The 21,935-nt window shown below is 42.3% G+C and overlaps 1 protein-coding gene across 2 annotated transcripts in view; it reads right to left on the bottom strand.

The window, feature by feature from the left end:
* Window positions 1-19,558, bottom strand: part of LOC140843145 (long-chain fatty acid transport protein 2) — a 39,425-nt gene extending 19,867 nt beyond the window's left edge. Inside the window, exons 1-4 of one of the 2 annotated variants that reach the window (XM_073211791.1) lie at window positions 18,887-19,558; window positions 9,826-10,035; window positions 6,165-6,323; window positions 3,859-3,983 (exon numbers count right to left, since the gene is read on the bottom strand). In XM_073211791.1, the coding sequence (XP_073067892.1) occupies window positions 3,859-3,983; window positions 6,165-6,323; window positions 9,826-10,035; window positions 18,887-19,364 (972 nt within the window). In that variant the 5' untranslated portion in view covers window positions 19,365-19,558. The remainder of the gene's footprint in view (window positions 1-3,858; window positions 3,984-6,164; window positions 6,324-9,825; window positions 10,036-18,886) is intronic. The other variant, XM_073211790.1, reaches the window with a different exon arrangement.
* Window positions 19,559-21,935: the final 2,377 nt, after the last annotated feature.

Below are 21,935 nucleotides of genomic sequence, written 5' to 3'. Positions count from 1 at the left end.
CTGACTGAGGAAGGGTGGGAGGTTGGGGTGTCCACGGAGAAATGCAGGGCACCAGGTAATTAGGGTGAGCAGCCTGAGAACAAAATGGGAGCTGACTCCTGCACACTATGGGAAATGAACCAGATCCTTGTATTATAAACAGGCACCCTGGGAACCAAGGCTCAGCTGTAACAATGGAAGACACGTGAAATGGATAAAGGGTATTTGACAATAATAGTGTAAAATCACTTAAGTCAATAGCTTTGCTACCTAACCCCTCACTCAGCCTTAAATGAGAGTGACTGACTCACTGGAATGTCTTCTCTTACTTCTTCCTTTGTGCACAAGGGGCAGAGTTTTCATCGATTCACTCAATGACATGTATGGAGCGTGTACTATGAGCTACACATTCTGAGGCACTGAAAATAATGATAATAATTGTTTATCCACTAAGTGCCAGGTACTTTGTCACATGCTTGACGTACATTATCTTGTTTTGTCCTCAGAGACCCCTATGAGGTAGGTACTATTATTTCTCCTGTGGCTGATGGGAATCTGATTTGGACAGGTTCACTATCCTGTTCAAATGGCAGAGATAGGATTCAGGCCTGCTGACCCGAATCCCTGCTCTTAAGCCCTACATTATATTCCTTAAGCCAAATCTGAACAGCTGCCCCAAAGGTAGCTGGGAGTATTCCTCTCTCTGGTCCTCTGCTGTACCACAGGGGCTATTAAATATGGTTAAGAAGAGGAAGGAGAAACATAGCGGCTTCCCCCTCCCTAAGCCTGCCCTCGAGCCTCCTGGTGAGCAGTGCGGCATCTGTGGATGGGTGTCATTTGGCTTATCTGCTAACCCAAGGCAGGAGCTGCCTCCCTGCAGCCCACCACTTGGGGATGGAGAGTGTCAGCCTCTCCAGGGACAGCCTGCTTAGGCAGCTCTGAGGGTGACCCAAGTTCCTGATTACACTGATCCAGAACCACTAGTTCTAGTTTTCATCCATTTTTCTCTGAGGAGTCATTCTGATACAATCTTTCTTGAAGCTCCCTTTAAATCCATTCAATCTGGGCTTCCTATCATGGCTATTTTGTTTTAAACTGTGATAAAATATACATAACACAAAATTTACCATCTTACCCTTTGTACAGTTTGGTGGTATTAAACATATTCACATTGTTGAGCAACTATCACCATTATCATCTCCATAACTCCTTTCATCTTGGAGAACTGAAACTCTATACCAATTAAACAGTACCTCCCTATTCCCACCCTTCCTCGGTCCTGGACATCCCACCATTTTGCTGTCTCTGATTTTGACTACTCTATAAATACCTCATATAAGTGGAGTCTACAGAATCTGTCTTTTTGTGAATGGCTATTTCACTTAGTATAAGCCCTGAAAGTTCCGTGTTGTAGGACGCTGCAGAATTTCCTTCCTTTTCAAGGCTGAATAACATTCTATTGCATGTATATACCACATTCTGCTTATCCATGCATCTATCCATTTATTTAGTCTTCTTTAACTTCTTTCAGCAATGTTTTGTAGTTTTTATTACTCAAGTCTTTCACCTCCTTGGTTAATTCATAAGTATTTTATTCTTTCTGATACTGCTGTAAGTGGAAATGCTTCTGTAATTGTCTACTCAAATTATTCAATGTTAGTGTATAGAAATGCAAGCGATTTTTGTATATTGGTTTTTTATCCTACGACTTTGCTGAATTCATTTATTCATCCTAACAGTTATTTGTCTTTAGGGCTTTCTCAGTGTAAGATGATATCATTAAAAGAAACTTTAACTGAAGGTTTTCTGAGGTAACTTTGATCATTCTTACAAATATTTTCCACACGAACCAGAACTCAGGGAGGAGGAAGCAAGGGCAAACGACCTCCAAATCTACTTTTAGATTAGAGGTCAGCCATGAATTATACACCAAATCATGATATATTTTGAACGTATATAACCCCTACAAACTGTCTTTGTTTTCCAGCATCTCAGAAAACATTCTGAGACAGTAGAAAGGGGTAGAAGGGCGTGTATGTGTGAGTGTGAGAGCCAGAGAGAGCGAGACACAAACATGTTTACTTTCCTCAAGTCTAAAGGTAGCTCCCATTAGAATCAATAGAAGTAACACATGCTCCCAGGAGACTGCTAACTGACAAGGGGGTGCCTGTACAACAGAGAGGAAAAGCCAAACAGAAGGGCTCCATATGGATCTCTGGGTTTTAACAGACAGGCATGCAATCTTGAGGACCGGATGGAATAATAATGTGAAAAAAAATTCAATAATGCCATTAAGAGAAAGTGCTGTGGAAAAGCACTAAACCCGCTCATACATAATTAGCTAATTAGGACCCTTTTTAAGCTGCTGAATCTGCCCCCCTAAGTCAGAATAATGTGTGCTAAGCCCAAACATCTTCAGGGAACACACTACCTCCCTCAAATTACTTATACACCTTTCAGGGGCAAGAATTTAGAGGGACATTCAGCAAAATATGTTGATGCCTGGAATGTGTCAGATATAGATCTCAGTGCTGGCAGTCTGGCAGGAACAAAACCCCTGGTACATGGCGCTTTCATTTAACTGGGAGAGACAGACAATAGTCATATAAACCTGCACTATGTCCGGACTAACCCATGAGACGGATGGTGAGAGGCAGGATGATATACTTAATAATTAGCAGAAGGAGCCCTCCTTGATGAGGGGACCTGTGGGCAGAGACTGAAGGAAGTGAGGAGAGAAAAAACTGGGGTGAGAGCATCTTACACTTCTTTATACACCACCTAGCAACTGTTATGTAAGTTGACCATAACAAGTGCTTAGAAAGAGTGATTTACCAACTTGGTGATCCTCTAAGTCTGTTACTTATGATGACTGAAAAGATTAATGGAAGCAGAATCCGAGTGCTTACTGCATTATGTAGTTGAGTGGCTCTCAACTGGGGCTGATTTTGCCTGCCAGAGGACACCTGGCAATGTCTGAGGACATTTTGATGATCATGACCTGGGGGAAGGGGGAGGGTACTACTGGCACATCCTAGGGAAGGGCCAAAGGTGCTATTAAACATCCTACATTGGGCCAAAGAAGTCCACATGGCCAAGAATGAATGGGCCCAAAATGTCAGCCGTGCTACTGCTGAGAAACCTTGATTTGGTGCCCAGACACGGAGCCAAATCTCTGATGAGAGCTGAGGGACCAGGCAGGAGCAGCTCTTCCCAACAACCTCGTCAAGCCTCCACCGATCAGCAAACAGCATAGGTCCAAGGCCCCTGGGGTGTCCTTGGAGCATCCTTCCAAGCTTGGTGACCAACTGAGTTGGGTGGTTTCAAAGCCACATGGGGGATTTACTCATAAAGTAACACTTCCTGCATGCCTTTGGTATGACAGGGCAAGGAGACACGATGTGGGCCCGGCCGTCAAACACTTTACAGCCTAGGGAGGATGGGAGGCATGAAGACAAACACCTGCAATCTGACAAGGGCCACAGGGGGTACAAATGCAATGATGTACGGGGTGGGAGTAATGCCTTTCATTGAAGTGACCCAGATCGGTTTAATATACGAGGTATTGTCTGAATGGGGCTTTGACAGTGTGTAGGCTTTAGACAGGCAGAGAGGGAAGTAGAGAGGATCTTCTAAGTAGAGGGTAAGATGTGAAAACAGATGAAAAGGTGTGGAATAATAATAACAGTATTAAGAGCAACTGCCCTCTACTAAATCCCCTCTGCAGGACAGAGGTGGTGCCAAGTACTTTATCATGACAATTGGAGCCTAAACTGAAAACTGATACATATAAATCAGATGAAGCCTAGCATGACCCAAAGTGACTTGAATTCGCATATTATCCATTTCAAAAAGATAATGAAACATGGGCAGTGTTACCTGGGGAGAGTTGCATAAATACCGAAGCAGTTCACCAATATACTGAATGACAGTGACGTTATATTTTCTGCAGTCATCCCAAAACTGGCTGGCTGAAAATTTGGTCCGCAAAACAAGAGTAGCACCTACAGAGAAGTATATGTAAAATGTTGATAACAAAATGGTACAAAAAAACTTCCTTGATTATATTTGTCATTTTCGAAAGGTAGAAATTTAAATACCGACTATATTCGCAAACGAATGTTGGGTACCAGTAATGTTCAATTCAAAACATTAATAGGACATGGTTTGGTCCTACAGAAACTTCCAATCTAGTGGGAAGACAGGTACAAGAGTCTTTCTAATAAAAGTCAGTGCACAATAAATAAGAGGTTCAAATGAAACCCTAAGGTAATGTGAGCTTGGGAGAGTACGTGTACATGTGTGTGCATGTAGATTAATTCTGCTTGGGAGCGAGGGCTGAGTAAGGCATATTTTGGAAGAGTTAGGATTTGAATTAGGTCTAAGAAGTGAATATGGAGAAAGATGAGGGAATTCCAGAGAGAGGAAAAAGCAGGAACATCAAGACAGGACAGTCCACAAAGTGTTGGAGGGTAGCCGAGACTCAGCTGGCCTATGACTGGAGTGGTACAGAGTGGGTGCGTCATGAGAGGAGAACCTGGTGAAGCAGTGAGGGGTGCAATCACGGACAGCTTGGAAGTACCAGGTGCAGGAGCCAGATGTAATTTTCTAGGCAATGGAAACCAGGGTCTTGAGCAAGCAGGAGGATTCTTCTTTGATAGGTGAGGTATGAATGCTTCCCAAAGATGCCCATGTCCTAATCCTCAGAACCTGTGAATGTGTCACTTTACATGGGAAAAGGACTGTATATGTGTGACTAAGTTAAAGATCTTGAGATGAGAAGATCATCCTGGATTATGTGCGTGGGCCCAATGCAATCACAAGGGTTCTTGTAAGAGGAGGGCAAGATGGTCAAGAGCAGAAAGAAATGGGATGATGGCAGCAAAATGTTGAAGTGACGTGTTTTAAAGACAGAAGAAGAGGCCAGGAACCAAGGAATGCAGGCAGTCTCTAGGATCTAGAAAAAGCAAGGGAATGATTCTTTCCTAAAGCTTCCAGAAGAAAGGCAGCCCTGCTGACACCCTGATTTGAGGACCTCTGACTTTTAAAACAGTAAGACAATAAAATTGTGTCATTTTAAGCCACTAAGTTTGTGGCAATTTGTTACAGCAACAATAGAAAGCTAATACAATGGGAAGAAATAATGTGTTTATCATATGCAACCTAATTATAGGCATGAAATGTAGTCAATAAAAAAACTCACAAATATTTTTCATGTTATTATATACAGAAGTCCAATGTTTTGGAAGACGAAACTTTCTTAAAATACAATTTTTTTTTTTAGCATGTATCTGTGGTGATTCAGTAAATAGGTGAGTTGATGATTTGTCCGTTTGGGAGCCTCAGAGTCACCTGTTCCTTATGCACGAGCACCCTGACCAGGTCCAGGCAGTTCTTGCTCAGGCACCTCTTGCTTATTTGGAGGTTGCTAACTGATGCCAGGTTACGTATTTTACAGCTGATCAACAAGCTAATGAGGAACAGAAACAGAGGCTTGGGCAGTCATATGTAAACATGCATAAGCATATGTGTTATGACATGTACATACAGAATTATTTTAAATGGAATGGCACATGGGAGAAAAAAATAAGTTTTTTTTAGCTCAGTTAGTTAAAGAGAGAGCTTCCGGGAAGAGGTGGCTGTTGGACTGAGCCTTAATGTATACAAGTAGCATAAACCCTACTGAAAGGACAGAGGATGGCAACTTAATTTGAATGGTAAGGTTTCAGAAGGAAAGAGAAGAGATGGAAAGCCCGGTATTTTGACATGAGCTGAGGAGCTGTGAGTTCAGGGGAGGGTAAAGTAGAATGGAGGCAACTGAAAGAGAAGTTTAGGGTGCTGACGAAGATCAAATGCAGATTTCTGAAGATGGAAATGACACAGAAGAATTATCTATGGACTCTAAGAATCAAGGGTCCTAACCTGGATAAAAACTGAAAACATCTTAAAGTTTCCTCCTTGATAAAGCAAACAATTATAGCATTATATACCAGACAAGCAGGCAGGAGAAAATGTAAGTTATTTTAGATACTTGCAGTGGGTGAACCAAATAGCCTTGTTAATATTGAAATAAACGAGTCTGGCACACAGGAAAGTAGCCAAATTTTGTGTTACTTTTCCTGATGAACTCATGGGAAAGTGAGCTGAACTACAATGCCTTATCCTTACTGAGAGAAAAAGCTTACCAGTTATCAGACATCCGTGTAGGCCAATCATAAGTGCAGCACTGTGGTACAAGGGGAGTGTTGTATAGATGATATCATTTTCCTTGACCCCAGATGCAGCAGCAAGGGCAGTTCCGTACCACAGGCGATGGTGATTGATTGTCGCAGCTTTTGGAAGACCTTTGCAAAGACACAAGAGAAAGCGTGAGTGAGCCAAGAGCCGTCACTTAGACACGTGGTCTGGGAGAGAGATCTGGCTTAGGAAGATTCAGCAACTAGGGAATTTGCACAGCGGATGGCCATGATTAGTCAGACTAGAAGTTGGCACATTTTTTTCTGTGAAGACCTATAGTAAATGTTTTAGGCTTTGCAGGGCCCTACATGCTCTCTTGCAACTATACAACTCTGCAATTATAGCAGATAGAGGCCAAACACATGAAAGAATGAATGTGGCTATGTTCTGATAAAACTTTATTTTAAAAAACCGGTGAGGGGGCTGTATGTGGCCCACAGGCCATAGTTTGCTGACCCCTGGATTAGATGGTTATTACAGTAGTAATTTGAAGAGAAAGGAATGTCTATAGAATTTCTGCTCCATGCCTACCACCATGCAAGGTATTTTCAAAATTTCATTCTCAAAATTTGCTAATTCACAGATGAGAAGGCTGAGATTTAGAGAGATTAGCCTATACAGCCCATCACCTTCATAGCCTTCTTTATGAATTTCTTACGTATTCTTCTAGAGCTTCTTTGAATATAAATACAAACAAATATGAACATTTGCTCATATATTCTTGTCCTGCCCCTATTTAAAAAAATGTGCCCAATCTTTTGAGCTTTTTTCCCCCTAAAATAACAATGTATCTTGGAGACCTGTTCATATTTGTACATAGAAATTTCCCTTATATATTAATTCTTTTATTCTTCCTCATTAAGCTGCATCAGGTCTTTTGTATGTAAATTCATTTACATTATTTTGCCATTTCACATGATAACTCAGTGAATATACTGGTCCACATGGCAGTTTATACTATGAATGATGCACTATCTGTAGGATAAAATTTGCTGATGTAAGATTCTGGGGTCAAAAGATATAAGTCTTTGCAATTTTGATAGCTACTGCCACATTGCCGGCTTTAAGGGCTATCCCCCATTCATTCTCCCACTACCAATATGTGAGTGTACATTTTCCTCCAAACACTGAGAGTGTGCTCTGAAATGCTGGGATTTCTGCCAATTTGAAAGGTGAAAAATGGTATCTCAGTGTAGTTTTAGTAGACTAGACTAAATACATTTGCATTTTCTTTACCATAATTTACACAGGTGTTTTGTAAGACTCTGTTAAAAGGGTATGCTTCTATTATTTCCCACAGAAAGTCAGTTTAGTTGGGGAGGGCATGAAGCAATTACTAAGGGGCTTGGGCTGGAGTTTAAGTTCTGATTAGGTTAACTGGCTTTATGAAGAGGAAGACAGTTGGCTGGAGACTCAAATCCTGCAGTACTTGATGGTACCCTAGCTGGGCATTGGCAGAAAAACAGCAATTCCCTGTAAGGCAAAGCAGTATGGCCAGTAAACTACCATCACTGTAAACACAATTCAAAGTCCATTTTCTCTGGCAGTGAGCCCGTGGCACTGTGTTAGTATGAACACCTCATTCTACACTAATATCAAGAAATAGAAGAAAGTATCAATAAATCAGTTGTATTCACCACGGAAAGGAATCATTCGGAGAGTGAAAGCTCTGAATTACACTTTTTAATAAAGAAATGCACATTCTTTGCTGCTTTGAAGTATTTTCAGATATTTCCTAATTTATGACTTTGTATCAATGAGGAAACAAGAATAATTGGTAACAATTATATAACTTTGTGCTAATGACTGCCATGGAGGAACAGGGAAAACATCTTGTTCTCCAATTGCTGAAATAAGTTCTTTTAATTAATTCTTCTAATTAATGTGTATAAGAGTAACTTAGCAAATATTATATTCACAGGTAAGGAGAAAGGTAAAATGAACATCAAGGCACTTATCTTCCTATTAAACATAAATTCTGAATCACAGGATTAAATCAAGAGGTGTTCATTCCCTTTTTATACCTAAAATGGGCTTTACATTTGACTGCCAAAATCTGCATTGTGAAGAAGTTCTATACTTGTCTCATTAGCATTGAGACTAGAATTTCCTGTCACTAACCAAGGGCTCATTTTATCTCCATTATATCCCAAAGTTTACAATTTGATTTTACCACCTTATTAAGAAATGAGGGTAAAAATCCCACACATTGAGGTGAATCTGTATTAGTGGATGCAGTTGATTAATCATGTCATTCCACCATTCTGTTCACATGGCAATAAACAACTTTTGACACATCAAAAAATGATAGCCACTATGCTTCGGGCAACAGTTTTAATATGTGTCAGAATTCCCTCCTCATTTATTCCCAGCCTCGCCTCATTTACTTAATGAAAATGCTCAGCAAGAGTGACTGTATGAGAGGAAGTTAAACTCAGGTCCAGGAACCAGGCGATCAGATGGGTGCGGAGGGCCTGTTGAGGTGAAGGAGAGAGTGCCTATAGTCTGGTGTGGAGAAAAAAGGTGCAAAGGAACCATTAGTCTTATCTATAATGTTTGATTATTTTACAAGGAGATGGCATGCCATGCATGTATTACCTGCTTAAATTAAAATTTAAATCAAAAGAAAGACTCACATGTTGCTTTGCAATATTAATAGTAACAATTAGCATGCTGGTGCTGGCTTCCTGTCTTCCACTTAAATATTATTACATCTGGTAACATTTTCCCTGGCCTAGAGCAGCAGACACTAAAGATGTGTTGAATGGGAGAATTCGGAGGAATTGGGGCAAAGCGATCAGTTGTATGAGCTGTGGTATCCGCCAAAAGGTGAGTCCTGACACTTCTACTTATCTTGGGAAGTTCTTAACTTCTCAAGCATCAGTTTCTGAGTTTGCAAAATGGGAATAAGGTTCGGATCGATCTTAAGGGTGGTGGGAGAATTGTAGGAACCAATGAGCACATGGGAGAATGCCTAGGACAGCCTATCCTTAATATTGCCTGGCTCATATAGCAGCATTCCAATAACACTTAACTGGCCATGGTTTTCCTTAGTGGCTCACAAAATAAGGGTGCTGCTTACACTGAAAGGCATGCTAGATTTGAAGAAATATGATATTAGGCTCTGAGCTAGACTGATCCTACACCCACAGCACCAAACAACTCCAAGTCAGCCTGCATGAGAAACCAATCATCAAAACATTTATATAAACAAGCCCATTATTGCCCTATAGTCTGGCATTCCATTTGTAATAGGTTACACTTTATATGAACTGAGGATATAATATAATGAAAATACAACAATCACTAAAAAAAATTCCAACAACCTATTCAGTGCCAAATTTCATCCATCAGCATAACTATTTTTGCAGTTCTTGGTTAATCTCTTTATCTACACAACAACTAGGGGGAAATAAATGTGGCTTGGAGAAACCCAAATGGGATCATATGCTATGAAATAAGATCAGTTCCCACAGGCATAGAGCTAAATCCTCTGAAGTATTAGTTATCTGATAAGTTTTGTCAAAGAAAGAGAACATTTGAAAACCTGACCCAACATTTAACTCCTTCAGTATAGTCCATTTCTTTGAGAATCCTCTTTCTTTTTACCTGTGGTTCCAGAAGTATAAATGTATACAGCAGGAGTGGAGAAAGTGACCTCAGATCTCCATGACTCGGGGATAGGATCAGCCGATACTTGGTCCACTTTGTCTAGGAGAGAGCCGACCCCATCTGTGTTTGAAGTTCTGCTTACGTAATATATGGATACATCATCTTTTTGCAGGCTGGGCAGCACCTCTTCAATAGCTGCTTGGAGTTCTTAATAAGAACAAAAACCCAAACAAATTAAATTGGTCCATTAAAGTTCTGTAGAGCAATGAGCTTCATGGTAATTTTGTTTTCACCATAATTTTGCCTAAAATGTGTGAATTATAAAAAGTGATGCTTTTAATTATGCATTTTTAAACATGGAATTTGCTACATATGAAAATATCACAAAATTCCAATATTTGAGGTACAGTTGAGTTTTGATGGTTTCATGAGCAGCAGATGGTGGGTTGACATCTGTACAAAAAACCAGAATATTTAAGTATTAACATGTGCATATCTGGTATACATCTCAAAATACTCCAGAAATTAATTTGTTTATTCCTAATATGTGCCCCACAAAACTACTGATGAAAAACATTTTTAAGGGAGGAAAAGACAAACAGAAATAAGAGAGCCAGGCTAACTAATAACCATAGAAGCCATTTAAAAAAGCGTATCAGTAGTAAGTAATTCCCTAAGGAGGTTCAGCAATTCTGAGAAATAAGTTCCAAACTTCACAAGCCCATTCTCTGGTCTGAGAAAAAAAATGAACTGATAAGCATGTTTTTCAAACTGTGGGTCACAATATAGCGGTGGATTGTTAAAGACATTTAAAATGACCAGTATTTTAAGTAATTAAAATAAAATGCAGTAGAAAATTTCAGAGCATACACATGTACTAAGAGGAAAGCACTGTTCTTTTTTTAAACTTTTGTTTCAGTTGCATGGGTGTGTGGGTACTGGGTCACATACAAATGTATTTTTTATTTGTAGTCAAGGTCAAAAAATTTTAAAGGCACTGATTTAATAGGCAGACCATATGTAATGTTCGCTACTTGGATTTTTGTCCCCTTAAACCATAAGATGAGATGAGCTTTAAGCTACCTTGTCTTGAATTGTGATTACTGAAGTGAATATACTTATTTGTTACAGGAAGGTGACTCAATATCCCAGGGAATTACCTTGGGGAGGCTCTTCCTAATTCATCTTATATGCTTTGTTTCTCTGATGTGTGTATATGATGTCTCCATCAAGACAAGAAATAGCACCTGGGTAGATGTATTAAAATTTTTTTTAAAACGTTCGAACTAAAGGAATCATTCAATTGGTAAAAATAAATAGGGCAAAAGGGTTTATTAGGAAAATCAACAACCCTAACCCCACCCTCCTCACAATTAAACCTGCTGCCTAGAGTCAATCAATTTCAGTTATTTTGGCTGTTTCTTCTAGCAAACACCTCTACATTACAAAATAACGTGTTTTTCCTGCTACCTCGTGACCTATCAATTTTGTTCCCATCCCCCATTTTACCCCTGTCCACTCCCAACAGTTATTATCTTCACTTTCTGCTGACTGGGTTAATAGTATTCACATCTATTCTGAGACCATAACTGTGTCTTCCCAGTTTTGTTTATGGGTTTGCTCCAGAAACCCTAAACCAATAATCATGATCAACAAGATTATGATTATGTATCATCCACTGCAGAGCCAAGTAACACACTTTAGTCATAATTTCTTTCACAAACAGTTTGCTCCTGGAGTTTCTACTAACTATCATTCTTTAATGGACCATTTGCCTCAATTCTTTTTTCAACCTCCATTAGATCAGCTTCTCTTCCTTTTTGCCCAAGGAACTTTTGCCCCAGGTTCTCCTCTACTCTTTTATTCTGAAGGGTTGTTCTCTAGTCCTTCAGCACTTCAGTAAGATAATAAAAAATATTACTGTTATAAAAACTGGAGCAGTAACATCCCATCCCATGCTACTGCCTTGGGCCAGGTCTTCATTATTTCCCATCTTGACCATTGCAATTACCTCCTAACCAAGCTCCTGCCTGTAAGTTCTCCCCACTTACAATTTGTCAGCTACACTGCTTTACAGCTACATCACTGTCCTTTAAAATCTTCCAATGGCTTTTCATCCTCTGTGATAGAATCTACTGTCCTTATGCGCCATGTGAGGTCTTGAGCTCATTCACAGTCTAACCCCTGTGGACTTTTCTGATGTCCTCTCCTACTGTCTACCCCTTGGCCCCTTTCCTCTAGCCACACTGATGCATGTGAACCGAATATACCTATACACTCGCCTCTCATTACCTTTGTCCAGGGGGGTTCATCAAATTGGAATGCCACCTCTCCCCCCGGTTACTGGGAAAACCCTGGTTCGCCCTCCTTGTACTAGTCACTCAGGTTCAAGTTCTGGTAAAGTGCCTCCCTTTTTAGAAGATGCTGTCTACTCAGTGCTTAAAGCATGTGGATCTGCCTTTTAAGAGTAACAGGGACAATCTCTTATTCTCCTTGATGAAGAGCATAACGTTGGGCTTTAGTAAAAGCTTGGGTATGAAAAATAATACAGAAAGTTGTCTGAAGGGTGTAGATTAGATCTGTCAGTTCCTCATTAGTCTAGGTTTAAATTGTGGATTGAAATAGAACTTTAGAGAAAGCAGTACATACTTGGGTGATGGGAAATTCAAGTGATTACAGCACTTCCACACTCCTAGGCCTTAAAATCTGTCTTAGTAAAAAGAAAAACCAAATGAAGGTAGTTTATGAAGCTTCTATCCTTTGTTTGTTTGTTTTTGATGAAGGGAAGAAGGGAAATTTCTGAACACAAAGGTCCATTTCTAGAAAGTAGGGAGAGAGAACGAGTAGTGAGTTGAGTCAGTCTTTGTTACCAAGGTGGCAAGATGCTACTGACTGAAAAAAAGAAAGAAATCCTGCCATTTGCAACAGCTTGGATGCACCTAGAAAGTATGATGCTAAGTGAAATAAGCCAGGTGGAGAAAGGCAAATACCATATGATTTCACTTATATGTAGAATCTAAAAACAAAACAAAACAAAATGAACAAAACAGCAATAGACTCATAAGGACTGAGAAGGGACTGGTGGTTCTCATGGGAGAGGGGCTGGAGTGAATGGGTGAAATAGGTGAGGGGATAAAGAGGCACACAGTGTCAATCATAATATAAATTAGTCATGGGGTTGAAAGCACAGCATAGAGAACATAGTCAACAGTTCTGGAACATCTTTCTATGTTGACAGCAACTACACTGGTTGTGAGGATTTAATCATGTAGATTAACTGTTGAATCACTGTGTTGTATACTTGAAACCAATATAATATTGTGTATCAACTATACTTCAATAAAAAATATTTTAAAAAAATATAAAAAAAAGATGCTATTGGCTGAACCTGCAGCTTTCTAACAGGAAAAGCATTGAATCTAGTAGCTTACTCTGCTACCAGGTTGCTTCACTGAAGGGGTAACTGAGTTAAATAGAACACCTGAGAATTGTTTACCAATAAGGTAAGATCTGAAAAGAAGGCAGTGAAAGGAAATGTGTTTTGATAAAAAATTCAAGCTGACTGTGAAATGGTTGGTAGGTGAACAAATCAAGATTGAAGGCTCATCTTTCCTTCATAGGGAAAGACAATTGAAACACAAACTGGTTCAAACAGCTCTTGGAGACAGGCTGAAAATAAATTTTCAAATTTGTAACTGGGATTTTGCATTTCTATCACTGACAGTTTGGAATTATAGTATTTAACAACCTATTGCCTATTCTGTACACCAGCACAACAGGTGTTAGAATATCCTTCAGACAGAGGCGTGCATATGCCCTCTCCTCCCTCCACGCAAGTCGCCCCGAGGTCAGGAAGATGCTTTACCAAGGTTAAGTCCCACCAGGAGTAAGTAAACCTTTAACAGGGAACTACATATACTCATGTTACTTTTATGTAATTACATAATTTCTTAATACTATTTTTCATTTTTCTCAGTTAAACTTCCTGCTTATGTGAACTTTTGCTTTCTCAAGAATCTTGGAATCAAGGATAATTCCTAGTCATGAGTTTCCCAGGTCCCACCAGGCCTTACATAATTTTATCAGTTGACATCCATAAGCAACCATGTTGCCTATGTACCAAATATCTACTTCCCTATTTCTCAGAGGCTGTGTGAAGGTGCTCTACAAATACCAGCCCCTTACACTCATTAAGCAGAATGATCCAACTCTATTCTTCTTCAGATTCAATAATATTAACAGCTGATTTAGAGTTTATTTTGTTTTTACCTCTTCCCTCCCTTCTTGTTTCTAAAGAAAATGAACCATTGGGAATTTCCAAATATGCTAGCAAAGGACTAGTTTGTTTCTGAATGGAGATGTACGACCACACTCCTCCCTTGGGAACCTTCAGTTATGAGGACAAGAAAAACAATGTTAGAGACTATCTTTAAGCTAGTTCTCTATTCAGACCTCCGGCTACTTGGCTGGGATCCCAGCCCTGACTTCCCACCCACTCACTTGATGTGGGTTTCTGTTCTCCATCCTAGGCATAGATCCCCCCACATGGTCCCCACCCATCCTGGGCTTGTCACCAGCTCCCTCTTTGGCAGTGACATCTGGAGAGACCACAGCTCTCTCCTACACCCCCTGCCACAGGTAAACTGGGAGGTAAACAAGTCTGTGGTAGGGTGTGGTGGGCTTGAGGGAGATTGGGTCTAAATGGATTTTCTCAAATAAGGTATATTTAAATTTTTTCCACCATTTTTCATGCCTGCATGCCCAACCCAATGGCTCTTAAGCTTCAGAAAGAAAAAAAAAAGCCTGCTACAACCAACCTGGAAGGTGGAACTCATTAATTTGATAAACATTATTGACTACTATGTGCTAGAAACTACTAGGGCATTATTCAAAGATAGAGAATTCTAAGCCTTAGAGACAAAGTGTTTCTGTCACAACTCATCTCAGTTACTGCCTGGGCTAGAGCTGTGGAGGTGAAATTATCTCTGTGCCTCCACCCTTGACTGGAGTTGGCATTGGAAAATTCTCTCCTTCCACAGAAGTGAGGCCACGGCTGTGGGCATTCTTTGGAGTCTCTGAATCCCTGTTTTCTCTACAGTAGAGTCCCTTCAGTGAACAGCTTAAAAAAATTACCATTTCTTAGGCCCAGTCTGCTGTTGTCTTACACAGTAAAACTCTTTAAGGAAGCATCTCACTGTGTTAAGAAGCTGATGAGAACTGCCTCCCTGCCTCCGGCACCTCTTGCTTGGAATGCCCCCTCCCCCACTGCACCTGACCAGCCAAGCGGTCAATGGCCTAAGAAGGAAGCCTTCACCCTCTGCTCTTTTTCCCACAGCCTTTTGCACATCTCTTAGCACACTTATCACATTCTTCTGGCTGTCACAATCATGTGTATGTGGCTTAGTTCTTTTACTGGACTGTGAGATCTTTGAACTAATTCATCCTGTACCTTATGAGGACACTCTAAACATTTCTTGATGTGGAATTACACTGTCTGCTTTTCTCAATCTAACCTCCAAGGTTTGTATGACAAGAGTTTGCCTTGGTCTGACACTAGTTTTATTATGAAGTTCTCCTGTTTTAGAACTTTCCATGATGTAATACTTTAGAAAGTTTAGTGGAGGTCCAACTTTGTTTTTTCATAACCTTAAAAAACCAGGTCACAGGTAATATGGAACATTTTATAACATCTCTGGATCTCAGTCTCAAAATAGAGAGTATCTTTTTTTAAAAATTAAGGTATCATTGATACACAATCTTATGAAGGTTTCACATAAGCAACATTGTGGTTTCAACCTTCACCCATATTATCAAATGCCTCCCCCACCCCCACTGCAGTCACTGTCTATCAGTGTAGGATGATGCTATAAAGTCATTACTTGTCTTAACAGATTATCTTTACCTGTTACTAAAGCTGAATACAGGAATATTAGCTATGGCGGGAGCCTTGTATGGGCATATTGAGCCACACAGTGCAGACCTAGCCAGTGAGCTGATGAAAAAGACCTGGGTTCTCCTTCCAGTAGAAGACCAGCTTAGCAATGATTTTAATGCTAGCATAAATGGAAACACAGCAAATTAACTATTTTGGGGGCACTTTTGGATGTTTTTACAAAATATGTTGTATGAAATTAGATATGCTTTTCTGTCTTACCCATATTCTATGTTTGGGGAATTGCTTGAAAAACTACTGGTCTAAAAAGTTGGTTTCTATCAACTACAACATTGATATGGGGTCAAAGAACTGAAGATAATATTCTATGTAATTACTTACATTATTCCTTTCTATAGATAAGGCTCCTGAAAGGTACTACAGAGAGAAAACCCTATTCTCTGGGAAACAGGTGCTTCCGTTTGATTCAGGGGAAGTGTTTACGAGTCTCAGACTTTCTGTAAGAATAGTAAATTTCAAGGAATATTTGGGTACTGAAAATCCTGATAGAGTTGAGCCCTGTTAAATTTCCCAAAGTTCCTAACAACTAGATCAATCTTCAGGATAAATGCCATTGTGTTGGTCATTTACATACACTTGAGAATTTGACAGCCAGTTAGAACTCAAGAACTTGAGCCCACAAGCCCTCAGGCTTTAATTCAAAGTACAGAATTAAACTGTGTTAAATTTCACCACTCCAATATTTCTAAGTAGGTAACATGTTCACATGTTGTAATAGGATAAAAAGTGCCCTGGAAGTGAAAATAAATTGGGGTCTGTCCCCAGCACTCTGTTGCTAACTTGCCACTTGACTCTGGGTAATTGATATCACCGCTTTGAGTCTTTGTTTAATTACAAAAGCAAGTGGAAACTATAGACTGCTTCTCAAAGCATAGTCCTCAGTACATTTGTTTCAAAATCATCTGGGGTTAGGATGGGACTTGCTATAAAAATTCATGGTCATTCATGGTCCCCGCCATAGTCCTACAGAATCAGTGTTTGGAGATGGGGCTCAGGAATCCGTTTTTTAAAATAAGCTTCCTAGGTGATTTTTTGGCTCATTAAAGTTTATTTTCTAGACTTTTTATTGAGGTACATAACATACTCATTAAAGTTGGAGGGTTATGGGAATTAGAATATCTTGAAGATTCCTTCCAATTTTAAAGAATTCTAAAAATCAGTCCATTCAACACATTTACACATGGGTGCACTTACTAGCATGCAACTTTGGACTCTGTGTGACCCACCTTTGCAGTAATCATTTCAGGTCAGAGTGTAATTCTGCAAGGTGCTATGATCTCTCAGTGATTTGGAAAAACTAAATGCTTTCCAAATGTGTGGCCTTTCTCAAAGGTCAGTTTACTGCTAGAGTGCCAGAGGTCCACTGCAAAGTCTGGTTTAAATTAGACTTCAGTGTCGGAATTCCATTATACCCTTCACATATACTGACCAAACATAATGCTCAATAGCAGAGGACTCTTGTCTGGGTGGGTTGTATTTCTGACTTGATTACAAAACCAAAGTCTATTATAGTCATTTAAACCAAATTTTCTTTGTCAATAAAACTCCCAGTCTTTGACCTCCCTCACAGGGAGCCTGGGATACTGTGCAGGTAAACAGTACTTAAACCCTCACCAGTGGTACAAAGATCACTATGCTAACAACTTTTCTCCAAACCAACTGGTCAAGAAATGGGTTTAAGAGAGTCTTCTAGTTACTAAGCAGTGAAGTTGTCTCTTTCCAGGCAACTGGAAATTGATAGGAATTTTCTTGAAAGGATCATCACCTTCAAATAACTTGGCTGCCTTTAAAATTGTCCCCCTGCTTGTAGGCTTTCATAAAAAGACTTCATTTTTTGGATTATTTTATGCCATGTAAATTTCCTGATTTCCCACAAGTGAATATCATCTTTCTGTGACACTAGGCAAACTGCTCAGCTTGCTCCAGTTTCCTCTCTTATGAAGGGGTGGGGGGAGCTGATGGGTGCTTAAATCCCTCCAGCTTTAACACTTGACGTTCACGTAGAAGTAGCATGTTGTAGGGAAAGTCATGGGCTTTGAAGCTGGACAGACTTACGTGGGAATTTGAAGCCACAGTTTCCTCAACTGCTTAACAGGGAGTAATGATACGTTATCTCTTAGGGTAATAAAAACATCTAGCATAGGGCATGGGACAGGAGGGCATTACAGAAAGGTGAGACTTCCTGGCTCCCTACTCCTTGATGTCCTTCAACCCACACCTGGTCAGGCCTCCTTTCGTGACAGCGAGAAGCATCTCCTGGCCTTTATTCAAGAGTTGAGACAAGCTTTCTGGGAAGCGAAAAACAGCAACCCTGGGGGTAACAGGTTCTTGGTTTCTTCCTGACCTGGTATTCACTAGAGTATGAAGTTACCATTTCAGGCTCCCTGGAAAGTGGCAGGAGGTAACTACAGAACCAAAGGTCACTACTGATATTGATGCAATGGGGGCTCAAAAGGGCACTGCAGCAAATCCTTGAAGTCTTCTCCTTGGAGATCAGGTGGGGTCACCTTCTCTCTGTAGTGAGAATCCACGGAGGCTAACAGCACTCGAGAGCTGGAAGCAGCCTTGAAGACCTTCTATTACAAGGGAGGAAACCAAGGGACAGAGAGGGAAAATGACTTTCCCATGGTCAACAGCCAGTCAAGCAGTCTCCCTGGATCCTCTGTAGTTCACACTAAAGACCCCTGCTTTTTAATACAGATGTCAGTATTGGTTAAGAGCTCGGCCTCTGGTGTAGATATCCCTGGTTGAGCCCCGTCCTCCCAGCTCTGAGACTTGGGGCATAAGGCCAGCACCTCGCTGGTCTCAGTGGTCTCATCTATAAAGTCCAAAAGTAAACCCTACCTGTTGAGGATTTAAGACACTATATATGCTGCTTAACACAGTGCCTGGCATGGTCAGCTTGCACAACAGGTGGTTTTAGTGATCATGTATTAGCGATTGGAGAAAGGGTTCCACCCCCTTCTTCTACGCACTCCAGTTCCAATCCAAACTTTCCTCTCCAACCCCCTGTGGCGGGTTCTGTGAAGAGCGGAGGAGCCCAATGCGGGGGTGGGGGGTGGGGGGAGCGGAGGGAGGAAGGAGGCGGACGGTCCCCGGGCTCACCTGGCGAGACCAGTAGCACCTTGGCGCCGCAGCACTGGAAGCAGTGCAACAGGGACTTGGCGCGGATGTTGGAGTTGAGGCAGGCCATGGCACAACCCAGCTTGGCCAGGCCCAGCCACAGCCACACGTAGGCTGGTTCATTGCCCATGAAGAGCGCCACGCAGTCTCCCTGGCGCAGGCCGAGGTGGTCGCGCAGAGCCCGCGCCACTTGGTTGCTGCGCCGGTCCACCTGCGCGTAGGTGAGCGTCTCGTCCCGGAAGAGCAGCAAGGGCTTGTGCGGAGTCTTGCGCACTTTCTCCAAGAAGACCTGGAGGACGGTGCGCACCGGCCGCCGCTGCGCATAGCTGCGCACCCGCCGGGCCAAGCCAGCTACCCGTAGGAAGTAGCCCATGTCTTGGAAGAAGTAGGGGCAGCAGAAGTTCACCAGCAACGGCAGGAGCAGGAGCCCCGCCAGGGCCGTGTAGACGGCGGGCAGCATGAAGGTGGCGGGGTCCCCTGTCCCCAGAGGGGCAGAGGGCGCACTGCGGGCGTGCAGCGCGGCGGCGGGGTGGGCGACGAGCGGATGGCGGGCGGGCTGCGCGGGGACGCGCGGCGAGGCTGGGGCGACGGCGGAGCGCCTGGACTGCCAGCACCGATGCGGGCTCTGGGGCAGGTGGAGTGGCGTGTGGGCTGCTGGGCGTTGCGGGCGGGACCGGGCGGCTGATCCCGCCCCCTCGTGGGGTGCCGCCACCTGCGCCCGCGGCCCGCCCCTGCGGTCCTCCCGCGGCGGGGAAGGCTCTTCTGCGGCTCGCCCGGGCCCCGCCTCTGCTTGCGCGGGTCCGGAGGTCTGGGGTCAAGTGTGGACGCTCCCCTCTTGTGCCCAAGTACTTTAAACCTTGGAGCCAGTTTCCTTATCAAAATGGTGATGATAAAACTCACTTAGAGGATGTTGAGATCAGTGGAGATGGTGCTGGCGTAGGGGTATTGTTATTGCTAACGCTAATAGAGTTCTAGAGATGACTTGTTATTGTTAATAAAATGCGTTATGAATGCAACACGGTCCAGTTATTTATTATAGCGGATACCAGGCGCCACTGCCAAATCAGAACCCCATCTCTCCTTCCTGGTCCCAGGGGTTTTCGCCTCTTTGTTTCTCAGATTTGCATATCCTCCCCGCGTCCCGCCCAGCCCCAGCCTCCTAGCTAGGCGGCCTCCTATGGCAAGGATTTCAAGGTTGAGCAAAAAGCACCAGAGATTGTGACCTCCAGCTCATTCCAGCCCCCGGGCAGCGGGTAGGGACTGGGCAGCGGGTAGGGACAGGCCGCTCTTGTCTGCGTTGGTCCTGTCGGGCCCAGCTAGCCCAGATTTGGCGTTGAGGTAGACGAAACTTTGCCTCCTGATCAAGCTCTGGCGATATTTTGATTTGTGTTAATATTTTATTCTAAGTGATTTCCCTCCTTGTATGTTGAAGATTCTCAACTATTGTCAGCCCAATTCAACATACATTTACTAAATGGTGCCGTCAGAGAAAAAAAAAAGTACAGCACAGAGAAAATAAACATTACTGTCATTTCTCAAAGGCTGTTTCTTTTATTGTGATCCTTATTTTAATTTCTCTTGATACTCTGTGTATATAGAGCGAAGAGTCGCTGCTTGCAACTAAGGAGGGTCAGGATCTAAGTACAGCAGTATTTTATTTTTTTGCTCTCCTGTCTTCCTGTGTCTATTTACCTTCTTCTTACGCTGTAACAGCCAATAATGACTGTGTATTCCTTGCCAGACACTCTGCCAGGGACTTCTCTGTATTATACTTTTGGAGCCTCACAGTCACCTAAGGGTGACACTTTCATACTCATTTACGGACAGGAAAGGGATGCTTAGAGATGTGAATTAAGACAGTAGTTAAGTGACGCGCAGGCTTTGAAACTGGCATCTGGGTGGGTCTCAGGGCCCACTCTTAGCAACAGTGTTAGGCTGCCCTCCTATTCCCTGGATTTCTATCCATGTTCTCTTTTTCCATTAGCAATGTTCTCTTTTCCGTCTCACAATCTTACCCTCCCCCATTTTCTCAGCCCTCTCTTTTTATCCCTGGGACCTGCTCAAGCAACCCTTTCTTCCCCTTTTCAGGACTCATGGTCCATCCAGCTACCACCTAGCAACTGGTTGCATCATTTCCCTGGGGAGGAGTTGGGGGCCTTTGTTATCCCCGGGGGCGAAGACTGCAGGGTTAATTAAAATAGGGGTCAGGACAGGAACTATTCTGGTGGGCACCTGTTCTTTCAGGTTGAAGCTGGGAGTCAGCCCTCCCTTTCCGTCCCACAGCCACCCCTTCATGGCCAGTCACTTCAACAGCCTCCTAGATGCTCTTGTCCTGTCCCTAAACAGCTACTCTCCAGAGTGCTACATTCCCCAAAATGCCTACTTTGTTCTCTCTTATTCTGAAGGCATCAGCCTTGTGTATCAGCTGTTTTCAGTTGCAAGCCAAAGAAAACAAGACCCAAGCCACCTTAAGCAGAACAGGAATTTAAGCAGTGACTGTGCAGTCCTGGGGTAAGAAAGGCTTCAGGTGAGCCTTCCTTCATGTGGCTTACGTGCTGCGGCCTGGACTCAGGTTCCCTTCCACCGTTTCTCTGCTCTATCTCTTCTTCTCATGTAGGCGCTCCCATCACGATCCAGAGATGGCTGCCAGCCCTTCAGGGTTACATGCTTCCTGCTTCAACTTCAGACAGAATGTAAGAATATTTCTCTTAGGAATCCCTTACTAAAAAAAAAAATCTTTGATAAGGCGGTGTGCCCATTCCTGGACCAGTCTTTGTGGCCTGTGGAAAAGAAATGCAGATTGCTTTAAACAGTTATGCTCAGCCATGGAGCTGGATGTAGAGTCAGTCCCATATTGTGGAAAATTTCAGGGTATTTTAAAAAAATGGTGGGGAAGGAAGGGGGGAAAAAAGAAATACGTTTGGAGAGTCAATTAGGAAATATTTGTTTATCTATCTGTCTATCTGTCTATCTATCTATCTATCTATCCTATCTACCTATCTTGGAACTCTTCTTCCCAGTGGTTCTAGCT

Source organism: Manis javanica, chromosome 8 (assembly GCF_040802235.1).
Source record: "Manis javanica isolate MJ-LG chromosome 8, MJ_LKY, whole genome shotgun sequence".
NCBI classification, from domain to species: Eukaryota; Metazoa; Chordata; class Mammalia; order Pholidota; family Manidae; genus Manis; species Manis javanica.
This window is presented reverse-complemented; position numbering and strand designations above follow the sequence as displayed.